Here is a 12,592-nt window from a genome sequence, read left to right as displayed (position 1 = left end):
ATTCAGTTTATTTATAAAGCGGCAAATTACAACAAATGTCATCTCAAGGCACTGAAATAATATAGTCCAATTCAAGCCAATTGGAGTTCAATTCATTGTTTTTATCATTCATTTCAAAATAATCCAATTCATTCATATGGAGCCAATTCAAAAAGCAATTTCCCAGCTAAGGGAACCAACAGATTGAGCTGAAACTTGGGAAGAGAGGTGCATCATGGGAGCTACCCCAGCAGTCTGGGCCTATAGCAGCTTAACTATGGGATGTTTCAGGATCACCTGAGCCATCCCTAACTGTAAGCTTTAAGAGAAAGGAAAGTTTTAAGCCTGGTCTGAGAGGAGCCTGATAACTGAAGGCTCCGCCTCCCAAACTGGCAGCTGGTTCCACAGAGAGTGGCCTGATAACTGAAGGCTCTGCCTCCCAAACTGGCAGCTGGTTCCACAGAGAGGGGCCTGATAACTGAAGGCTCCGCCTCCCAAACTGGCAGCTGGTTCCACAGAGAGGGGCCTGATAACTGAAGGCTCTGCTTCCCAAACTGGCGGCTGGTTCCACAGAGAGGGGCCTGATAACTGAAGACTCTGCCTCCCAAACTGGCAGCTGGTTCCACAGAGAGGGGCCTGATAACTGAAGGCTCTGCTTCCCAAACTGGCAGCTGGTTCCACAGAGAGGGGCCTGATAACTGAAGACTCTGCCGCCCAAACTGGCAGCTGGTTCCACAGAGAGGGGCCTGATAACTGAAGGCTCTGCCTCCCAAACTGGCAGCTGGTTCCACAGAGAGGGGCCTGATAACTGAAGGCTCCGCCTCCCAAACTGGCAGCTGGTTCCACAGAGAGGGGCCTGATAACTGAAGGCTCTGCCTCCCATACTGGCAGCTGGTTCCACAGAGAGAGGGGCCTGATAACTGAAGGCTCTGCCTCCCAAATATCCAACTGTGAGATCTTTAAGATATGATGGAGCTCGGTCATTAAGAGCTTTATGTGTGAGGAGAAGAATCTTAAATTCTATTCTGATTTTAAGAGGGAGCCAATGAAGAGAAGCTAAAACTGGAGAAATACGATCTCTGCTGTTAGTTCTCATCAAAACTCTGGCTGCAGCATTTTGGATCAACTGGAGGCTTTTCAGAGAATATGTGGGACAGCCCAATAATAAAGAATTACAGCAGTCCAATCCTGAAGTAACAAATGCATGGACTAGTTTTTCTGCATCACTCTGAGACAAGATGTTCCTGATTTTAACAATATTACGAAGGTGAAAGAAGGCAGTCCTAGAAACCTGTTTTATATGTGAGTTAAAGGACATATTCTGGTCAGAAATAACTCCAAGGTTCCTCACTGTAGAACTAGAAGCCAAGGAAATACCATCTAGAGTAACTATATAACTGGACAGCGCTCAGGTCCAAAGATAACGACTTCAGTTTTCATCCAGGTCTTTATATCTTTAAGACATGCTTGTAGTCTGATCAACCTATTGGTTTCATCTGGTTTCATAGATAAGTACAGCTGAGTATCATCAGCATAGCAATGGAACTTTATGCCATGCTGTCTGATAATGTTACCTAATGGAAGCATGTATAAAGTGAAATAATCAACATGTGCATGCAGTTCACAACAAAAATAATCTGAAGGCACTTTACATTGAGAAGAAAACTCAACTCAACCATTTCCTTTGAGCAAGCACTTGGTGGCCGTGGGGAGATAAAAGCATTTAAACAAGAGGAGACCTCCAGCAGAACCAGACTTCTGCCTCAAACCGGTGAACTGAGGCGACAGAAAGGCAGAAATGGAAAACAAACAGCAGAAAAGATTCATTTTAAGTCCCAACGAACAGTCAAACTGTCGTTTAGAGCAATAATGAGCAGCAGCAGCAAGCTGCAAACAGACTTGTTTTTCATTTGATGCTTTTTCTTTTTGTAATGTTTTCACTTTATCTCCTGAATCGATCCTACATTGTCTTGGAGTTGTTATGTAAAGCACACAGAGGTGGGTAGAGCAGCCAAAAATTGTACTCAAGTAAAAGTACTGTTACTTTAGAATAATATGACTCAAGTAAAAGTAAAAAGTAGTCATCCAAATAATTACTTGAGTAAGAGTAAAAAAGTGTTCGGTGATAAAACTACTCAAGTACTGAGTAACTGTTGAGTAACGTCTGATTTATTTGTTAACACAAGCATTCAATCAGACAGACAAAAGTACTAAATAATCATCTTTAGGCAAATTAGAGTTCATCCAATTGATAAAATAAATTAAAATTAATTAATTAATTATAAAATAGCTTAAATTAAAATAATCCAGGTAAATTCAAGTACTTCAATAAAAAATAAAAGAGACTTAGGAAATGTTTAAAACATATGTAACCCATATGTAACCTAAAAAACAAACATTCACCTATCCATGGGGGGAAAAAACGAGTTTAGGAAACTTAGCGCTACATGTTTCCTCAAGTTAGATGTTGAGTTTCTGCTGAAATGTGCGTTTGTTTTGGTTGACACAGAAGACACATAATGTAGCTGCTGTTTCTCACTCTTTGTAAGGTAAACATGCTTTCAGTATGAGGCCTCGTCTGCGTCTTCATTTCCCACCGTTGGTTCTGACATTTTTCATCTGTTTCTTTCTTTGTTTGCTACGACTGCTAATGCTAAAGCTAACCCGTCCCGCCGCTGAGATCGAGTACGGTCACGTGACCAGACTGCACGGCTGCGTCTGATTGGTGGAACACAGTCAGGTGGTAGAGCCTTTGGCGGAAGTCTCTCTCTCTGTCAGAATAAAACATTAAAATGAGGCGTACTCGGTGGGATAAAAATAATGAGGCGTAGAATACCAAAGAGGTAAGAAGAAAAGTAACCAGCTCATTGTAGCCTAATGTAGCGGAGTAAGAGGACAGTTTCTGCTGCACACATCTACTCAAGGAAAAGTAAAAAGTGTTTAAAACTACTCCTAGAAGTATATTTTTTCAAAAACTTACTCAAGTAAATGTAACTCATTACTATCCACCTCTGAAAGCACAACAGTCAGCAAAAACTTGAATTGTGTGCATCCTAAATAAAACACCCTGAATATTTTCTGGGTAAAAAGGCGCTGCTGTCGCTTGGTAAAACAATCTAACTGGGATTTAGACGTTCTTATGAAGCTCTCTATGGTGTGTTTGTCGCTGTATTTTTTGCCCTGGAGGTACATCCAGCATAAGGACTGATAGCATTTGGAACTTTTTTAGAATGCGGACAACTTTAAGGATGTTAAAGACTCTCATAAGTCAACACCTTTACAGTTACAAATATCTCACAAAGATATTCAGGCCTTCTCCAGAGTGCATTTCACTCCGTGCTGCATGAGGAAACCTGAATGCAATGAATGCTCAAAAGGATGTCTCCTATTCAGTAAGCAGACCCAAGAAAATGACAAAAGTTAAAGTTTTCCTTGATGCATCTCGAGTGGCGTGAATCTTTGTGAACATATCACTGCCGCCCCGCGTCACAAAGAAAAATAAAATCGGTGCAGAAACATCTGCTTGGGAATGTGATTGAGCACAAAGTCTGTTCGTATACGACACATGTCCAAAATGTGGAGATGAGATGCTGAGCATGTATTGAAGAAAAACACTTTGTGCTCAGATGGAAGCTGGAGGAGGAAAAATAAAGCCTTTCTTTCATGTTACAGGTAATGAATAATCAGCCTGTCGCTGTCCGCCTGTGCTGTGAAGACGCCTCAGCTACAGCTAATGACAGCAGATGATGCTCTGACACTCACAACAGCACTGATCTGTCCTTCTGACATTAACTATGATTAAATGGCTCATTGTTCAGATTCAGAAAGACAAAACAAAGCGAATCTGCCGACAAAAAAAGAAGCGAATAAATTCATGCTGAACATTCTCATAGTGTTCTTTTGTCACTCGGATTGTTTGCATTTTTGTTTTCCTGTTCTTGCATTCTGTTCCGGCTTCAGTTGTTTTGACCTTGCATAAACAAATGTGATGCTCCTGAAAGACAGAAGGAAGCGAACTTCACAATCAGACGAGCTTTTTTTCTTCCCCAGAGAGTTTCAGAAAGGACAGCTTTGTGAGTTTCTCTTTGAGGCAAACATCGGGAAACCAAGTGAGTAGCATGTGCACCTCATCAGTTATACATTAACTGGCATTGTACTTCTTTAATATGTCGTCTGTGTGTGTGTGTTTCACTTTAACAGGTGGTGCAGCTCACGGGATTCAAGCCATCAGGTACAGATGAAAGAAGGTTTCACAGCAAAGCAACAAAACCCACATTGTGAAACAGCACAAATGGATGTAAATGAAAGAATGAAAGATAAATAACCGCATAATAAGACAAATAGTAACTTTAAAATGCATCAATGTTGAGATCAATGGACAAACGCTTGCATGCTAAACACAAAGACAGCAGCGTTTCAGGTAAATAATAGGGCTGGGCAACGATTAAAATCTTTAATCTAATTAATCACATGATTTTCCTGATTAATCGCGATTAATCGCATTTGTACGCAAAATCCAAAAATTAATCCAAAAGTAGTGTATAGCTTTTAGCATTTAGCTTTATTTTAAATGAGCTGCCATATGAATGAAAGTGCCATAACATTTGTTGTGCAAACACACTTTTAACATCAGCATCTTTCTGTAGTTTTTATGTAGAAGCCTCGCTCCACTGTCTGTTTCCTTGAATGACTTGCTGCTATCAGTTGTGTGTTTTGCCTTTAAGTGATATTTTAGACTGGAACTACTACGCTGAGAAGACAATTCAACTTGGCAGTGTTTACAGATGACTTTGGTTCTGTCGACTCCGCCGTCTGGAAGAACTTTAAAATGAAAATGGCCGAGTAAAAGTTCCGTACCCTTCTCCATGTTTGGTGGATCCGCCGATTACTTTCTTTTCCTGTTCCGCAGCAGACAGCAACAGACTTTTACAAAATAAAAGCCTGTGAGCAACAGACTTTTACAAAATAAAAGCCTGTGAGAAACAGACTTTTACAAAATAAAAGCCTGTGGGCAACAGACTTTTACAAAATAAAAGCCTGTGAGCAACAGACTTTTACAAAATCAAAGCCTGTGGGCAACAGACTTTTACAATAATAAAAGCCTGTGAGCAACAGACTTTTACAATAATAAAATAAATAATAAAACCTGCCTTAATGCGCGATAAAATGTTTATTGCGTTAAATAATTAGCGCGTTAACATGATAATAACGAGTTAACTCGCCCAGACCTACTCAGTGACCTTTAGTGTTTGTCAAAGCCATGTGCAGCGAGGCTCAAAACAGAAATCTGCATTTACATCCAGATGGGAAGACAACCATCATCTGCTGCTGCTGCTGTCTAACAAAGCATGTTTGGATGTGCTGATTTTTGATGGGCAGAGTAAGCAGACCAGTCACTGTGAAACACTGTAAATCACAAGGTGCCGGAACGCATACAGAAAACCGTGCTGAAAAGAACTAAACAATACCCACTGACAACGCTGTGGGACTTACAAGCCTTCATTTCAAATAATATCCATGGTAGAAATGTTATGACAATAATTTACAATTATTTTAGGCTGTACTGCGCAGCACAGGCTGGCGGGCAACCTGCCTTGTTGGCTAGCGGCTGCGGCGCTGCAGCCGGTTTTGCTCGTCAGCATGACCGCTGCAACTGCCCTCGTCGCCGCTTGTCGAGGCTTTTCTGACTCGTTTCGAAGCGGCATGCAACTCCTCTTCCTTCTTTTTGAAAAAAGACAATACATTCAACTGTCTTTTTTTACATGTTTGCATTGAAAAGGTAACTCTTTGTTCCTCTCTGCTGCTTGCTCCCCAGAAGTTTTTGTCTGCGAAGCGGGGTTTGATGACCAGTAGTTTTCAGATCTCCGAGTCTTTCAAATGACATCGTTTTATCCTAATAAACAACAGTAAATTCATGGGATTTGTTTGGAATATTATTGTTTTATTTTATAAATTTTTTTAAACTTTTTTTAAATATTAATATTTTTTTCTATACGAGAGGTACCGGATCAGCCCAAATAAGTCCCGGAACACAGGCAAAACTGGAAAAATTGTCCCTCCAAAAATAAGTAAGAAAAACAACAAATAAAAGACGTTTTTGCTTGAAATAAGCAAAAAAATCTGCCAATGGAATTAGTGAAAATCGGCTTGTCAAGATTTCTTGAAATAAAATGTGATATTTAGGACTTTTGAGATAAAAGTGATCTTGAAATTAGCTTAAAAACCTCTTCAAATGTAAAAAAAAGCTTGTTTCATATGATATATGACTCAAAACAATTTGTTTTCAAGACTTTTTCATTTAACAAGATATTCAAGATGTATTGTCCTCAAACAAGTCCCTATATCTGGCTGAAATGGTACTTGTTAGGCAGTTGTGTCTTATATTAAGTGTAATGAGATATTTTGACTAGAAATGAGACAAATATACTTGGTAAGACTTTGATTTTTTCGAGTGTATGGAGCATTTTGAAACAAAAAACAAGCACAACATTTAATATCTGAGTCAGAATAGGTTGTATTTCAAGTCAGAACTTTGTTTTAGAGTATTTTTCATGCTGGTTATTCTGATATTGTACAAAAGACAGTTAGAGATCAGTGTAAACACAAGATGTGTTGATGAAGAATAAAGAATAATCGCATGGGTCAAAGCTCCGTAACAAAGAGCTTAGTGGAGCAAGAAGAGCAAACAGGGTTTTATCTTCCCCTGGGACTCTGAGGTGTGCAGCATTAGGTCTGTGTGAAAACTGTCCCCGTGTCCTTTGTTGAGGCGGATGTACAGACGGACACAACAGATGGTGCCCATGTATCCGCTGCCAGTGGCTCTAAATTGGTTAGAAGGAAGTTTGTAATAGTCATTAAATGTTGAGGCGTTTGCGAGGAGCACCTGAGAGACGTAGTGTGAGTGCCGCTCGGCGCTCATTGTCAGCGGCGGAGACAAAGCACAAGTTGGTTCCCTTAATCGGGGAAAGACGGCGGCGGCCATTCACACCATCGGCCATTAACCACTCCAACACCTGCTCACTCTCACTCAGCCTTTCACCGCCCTCCCTGCTTCTGTTCTCCTTTGTACGCAAACACGAAACGAAACGACCGAGCCAGGAGTCACTGCTAATGCTTCCACTTTATTTCCAAACAGGTTGTTGAACTGCAAATGGAGTGGATCCCGTCCTCAACGGCCGCACACACACACACCACTCTGAGGGAAAATGGACACGGATAGAGGGCACGAAGGGAAGATGAAGCTCCACCTTTTGCACCAAGCACAAACATTTGTAGTGAACTGTTAAAGTGGAGATTTTAAATGGCAGCACACACAGTTCAGGTCCAGTCAGATTGGTGAGCCGATGGTGGAACTTTTCTTCAAACTCGCCTTGTTTCTGAGGTCAGGCAGGATTTTTAGATTGTAGTGATCCTGGTTCAGTGGGCAGCTTCATGCACTCTGGAGTGGAAACTGGAAGCTCGCTTTGCACAAGCACTGACGATGGGAGTTTTCATGCCTTTGTATAGACTTTTTCTGATCCACCATATAGACAGATGATGAAATGTATGAAATTTAGGGTATGCACTGAGAAAGGAGACGTCGTGTGTCCAGCGACTGCATCTTTTTTAGTGAAAAATCTTTGGAAATATATCAAATTCTTTGAAATCCCCCAAACATGAATGGAGAAGACCTGTGTGCCCTCGCATTAAATACAGTTATCTGTCACAGCAGCCTTAAAGGGGAAGTTCATCTACTCACCGATAACAGTTTGGTGAAAGTCGGCGTCCTTGGGAAGATATTTATTATTTATTTTAATTTTTTGGGGGGGCTTTTTATGCCTTCATTAGATAGGAGAGTGTAGAGAGACAGGAAGCAGAGAGAGGGGGAACAACACGCAGCAAAAGTCTGTCTGATGCGGGATTCGAACCGGGGCCAGCTGCAGCGAGGACTGTAGCCTCTTGTACATGGGGCGGCTGCTGTACGCCACAGACCGCCCCCTTCGAACATATTTAGATCACTGGAGATCGGCGTATATCCATATACTTGTGATGACATCATCAACGCGCGCCGCTGAAGCACAGCTCATTCACTCCGTGCTCTGTGACGGTCGGCTAACTTCACACGGAGTTTGCTGCTGCTAGCTTTGTGCAACATGGCAGGATATTTATCGGATTTTGACGACGACTTTGAGTACGATGGACGTACCGGAGGGAATGAGCAATGACGTCATCGCTGTAGACACGGGTGTAGAAAGCGTCCTATAAGCCCCCCGATAGCCCCGATAACAACAACACGGCAGCTCTGAGCTAACAGTGCAATAGTACGCGTTCATTCATTCATTGGTCTTAAAGTATTGGTGAAATAAAGACAGATAATGCCTTATTTAGAGGCTGTATGGTCTCTGCCCTGTTCTCTCCCGTTATATGGATATACGCCGATCTCCAGTGATATCAATATCTTCCAAAGGACGCCGACTTTCACCAAACTGTTATCGAAGAGTAGATGAACGTATTTTATACCAGAAATAAGGTCCAGGTTTAAAAAAAACAAAAAAAACCCCGAACTTCTCTTTTAAAGGGACCTTTCAGTCAAACCACTTTTAGGTACAAGTAGTCTCTCTTTTTCTTTTCCTGTGTTGTTTCTGTCATCAGGAGATGACTTTTAAAAGTCAAAGTCCAGATTCCTCCACAAACTCTTCACTGTAGAGCAGAAATGCAAATTAATTTCTTTCAGTGAAGCATTCTGCCTTCAGAAAATCGAAAAAAAAATCAAAAAACATACAAGATGGAGGTAGCATAGCTGGATTCATGGGTGTTTTGATGTGGTAAACTAACCTTTTAATCATTTTTCTTTTACTTTTAATGAAAGCATCACCTATTAACTTCTTTTTCTTTTTGTAATGTATACGACACATAAGATAAAAGGTGTAAGATCTCAACATTAAACATTGTAACAGTTAAAAATGTTGGAAATACCTTCTTGTTCTAAGTCAGGGATGTCCTGGAGGGCCGCTGTCCTGCAGGTTTTAGATGTTTCCTGATTCAGATGAAATGGATCTCTTCAAAGGATTAAGTTCTGCAGCAGCCTGCTGGTGACGCACTGATCTGCATCTGGTGTGTTGGAGCAGGGAAACGTCTGAAACCTGCAGGACAGCGGCCCCGGAGGACCGGATGTGGACATCCCTGCTCTAAATGAACGAGAAGGTGTATCCAAATATCTCGCTGCTGGACTTTTCATTCTTCTGTCCTCCTCTTTGATGTAAATAGTTCCACAATTCAATAGCAACACAAGCTTTACAAAGAGCATGGCTGTGTTCGAAACCGCATACTTCTCCCACTACTCCAACTAACTTTTTGAGTTAGTAAGCGAAAAGCATACTAGATTCTCCGAAATGTTGGGTATGCATCATGAGGTTACTACTCATACTCAAACTACCCAAGATGCAACGTAACGTGACGTCGCCGATCGTCATTTCCTGTCAAAACGGCAGTTTCAAGCTAGCTACAACGAGGGTAGGTTCACTTCCTGTTTTCAAAACAAAAGCACCAATCGTATCGTAATGGCTTTCCCTATGATAAAAGGCAACGGGTATTTTATTTTGTGAAAATAACCGGAAGTGCGTTGCTCACTGCGGCTAGCTTTAGTAGCACCGAATTCGTGGGAACAAAATTGTAAATAGCCGGTATTTTGTCAGGTTTTCAACACGTTGGGGATCTAAACGACTACTTTCTCACCTGAAAATGTTTCAAATGTTGCTAAAGTTTACAGAGTTTAGAGCTTAAGAGAAATCAGCTTCAGGCCGGCTGATTTCGGCTCGAGCAGGAGCGAAATGCATTATGGGTAAACGCTCTGCATACTGTCTGATCGATGAGTATGTAGTATGCGGTTTCGAACACAGCCCATGTTGGTTCAGCCTCATAATGAATCACCAAAATCTTTGCCAGAAAGAGTCTTAACGCCGTAAAATAAGACGGAATCATCAGGCAGGAAGCAGTTTCAGTGTACAGCAGACATGTTTAGGTCCAAATACTGTTGCTACGTGTTGTTTTTCAGACGGTGCAGAAACGGCTGCATTATTATTCCACGTTCCCCGTCTTTCTCTACGAGCTGAATGAGCGTGCGTGCGACGCCATTCTGTGTGACTCGGCTGCAACGCAGCAGCTGATGTAGATCTTGATATTAAAAAGTTGTGGCACCATTGATATTAGACGTTTGGTTAGACATGGTGTCCTTGACGCAATCTATTTTTAGACATTTACAGCGTGTGGGTGAACATTTGAGGAACAAAGAAACATTCCTGTAAGGAAATCTGTTCTGCCACGAAATATAGCTGCTGACGAGAATGTGAACAAATGATGACAAAGATGTGTAAAATGTTTGGGTAAACTACATATCTCACACTGTGCCTGCTGAATGTTTTAAATCTACGCTTCTGAGAGTTTCAGTTCTGTTTAAATGTCTAGAATAGATGCAATTTTTTTCTGTATTGAGACGAGGCTCAGAACCTGGGATGCTGTATTCAGCTCCGTATCATTCGTGTGCAAAGTGATCAACGACGCGCACAAAGAGCCAAGACACAACTGGAGCTTTATTTCATTGGATTTTTACTGGTTTGATGCTATTACAATAAAATATATCTTGAAGAAAAAGAAAATATTTTGGTCAGCGTTTCACTTTTAAGATGAACAAACTGTCAACTCACAGGAAAACGGAAGAAAACTAAGAGCAGAAAAAACGAAGAAACGAATGTCAAAGAAAATCAGTTCCACAACATAAAGCAGATAACTTCTATGTTGAAATGTATCTTCGTATTGTAGTAGATATTCACTTCACAACATAAATACACTGTACAGAGTAATAACACACAGCTGTCTCAACTGGAAAACCAAGGTGTGTGTGTGTGTGTGTTCAGGCAGACATCGAGTTAAGGCAGGCGGAGTGATTGTCTACGACACCTTGAAATGGCAAACGAGGGCTGTGTTCGAAACCGCCTACTTCTCCTACTACTCCCACTACTCCTACTAACTTTAACTTGTTTTAAGTTCCCGGATGCATACTAGATTCTCTGAAATGTTGGGTATGCATCATGAGGTTACTACTCATACTCAAACTACCCAAGATGCAACGTAACGTGACGTCGCCGATCGTCATTTTCTGTCAAAACGGCAGTTTCAAGCTAGCTACAACGAGGGTAGGTTCACTTCCTGTTTTCAAAACAAAAGCACCAATTGTATGGTAATGGCTTTCCCTATGATAAAAGGCAACGGGTATTTTATTTTGTGAAAATAACTGGAAGTGCGTTGCTCACTGCGGCTAGCTTTAGTAGCGCCGAATTCGTGGGAACTAAATTGTAAATAGCCGGTAATTTGTCAGGTTTTCAACACGTTGGGGATCTAAACGACTACTTTCTCGCCTGAAAATGTTTCAAATGTTGCTAAAGTTTACAGAGTTTAGAGCTTAAGCGAAATCAGCTTCAGGCCGGCTGATTTCAGCTCGGGCAGGAGCGAAATGCATTGTGGGTAAACGCTCTGCATACTGTCTGATCGATCAGTATCCAGTATGGAAGTATGCAGTATGTAGTATGCAGTATGGAAGTATGCAGTATGTAGTGTGTAGTAGGCGGTTTCTAACACAGCCGAGGACTCATTGAACGTGGCCACAGTGAGAGTCGAGCAGCACAACATTACAAACACTATTTCGTACGTGTTTTCACTGCTTCTGCTCGGGATGAGATCGCATTGTCACCGTCGCTCGGATTCTGATTTTAAAGAAAAAGGTTTTCAAATCAAAAAACGCAGCCGATCGACAACACGGCCCATGGCAGAAGTTTCTGATAGTTTGAGCTGGGCCTGATAAGGCCCGCCATGTTCTCCACCGACTGTCTGATATCAGTTTGCAACAATCATGCTTAACAGTGCAAAAGTTACAATGACCCGGGATGGTGACACCCTGACACACAAACAAAGGTCTCGGTTAATATGAGTCCATTCGTTGGATTGTTTAGAATAAAAATCCTCATCTGGCCTCTGAATTCTTTGCACTTATAACATCGTTTATTTTAAAACTTATGCCCATTTTTTTGCTACCCTTCTGCTATCTTCCCCTCATTGCACAACATTTCTGGACCACAACCTCCACCAAAGCTGAATAAAACGAATCCTGGATCCGAGAAAATATTGTAAAATTTCTTTTTTATTCCCCTGAAATATTTCTTTGTGCCAATTGAAACTCGTTTGGTCGTGTTGAGACTCATCAGAGTTTTAATATCATCTCTTTAAGAAAAAAAATGGCAGTTGAGTCACACGAATACACTGGAAAAAATCAAAGTCTTACCAAGTATATTTGTCTCATTTCTAGTCAAAATATCTCATTACACTTAATATCAGACACAACTGCCTAACAAGTACCATTTCAGCCAGATATAGGGACTTGTTTGAAGACAAATACATCTGGAATATCTTGTTAAGTGAAAAAGTCTTGAAAACAAATTGTTTTGAGTCACATATCATATGAAACAAGCTTTTTTTTTTACATTTGAAGAGGTTTTTAAGCTAATTTCAAGATCACTTTTATCTCAAAAGTCCTAAATATCACATCTTATGTCAAGAAATCTTGACAAGCCGATTTTCACTA

General features: G+C 41.0%; 1 protein-coding gene across 3 annotated transcripts in view; it reads left to right on the top strand.

Moving 5' to 3' along the window:
* adgrd2 (adhesion G protein-coupled receptor D2) overlaps positions 1 to 12,592 on the top strand; it is a 70,685-nt gene that overhangs the window by 50,301 nt on the left and 7,792 nt on the right. For 2 of the 3 annotated variants that reach the window (XM_075467148.1, XM_075467146.1), the window contains 2 exons: positions 4,030 to 4,088; positions 4,180 to 4,210. In XM_075467148.1, coding sequence (XP_075323263.1) covers positions 4,030 to 4,088; positions 4,180 to 4,210 — 90 coding nt within the window. Of the gene's footprint in view, positions 1 to 4,029; positions 4,089 to 4,179; positions 4,211 to 7,114; positions 8,403 to 12,592 lie in introns of those variants that run through there. The other variant, XM_075467147.1, reaches the window with a different exon arrangement.

This window comes from Odontesthes bonariensis, chromosome 6, assembly GCF_027942865.1.
Source record: "Odontesthes bonariensis isolate fOdoBon6 chromosome 6, fOdoBon6.hap1, whole genome shotgun sequence".
Classification (NCBI taxonomy): domain Eukaryota; kingdom Metazoa; phylum Chordata; class Actinopteri; order Atheriniformes; family Atherinopsidae; genus Odontesthes; species Odontesthes bonariensis.
This window is presented reverse-complemented; position numbering and strand designations above follow the sequence as displayed.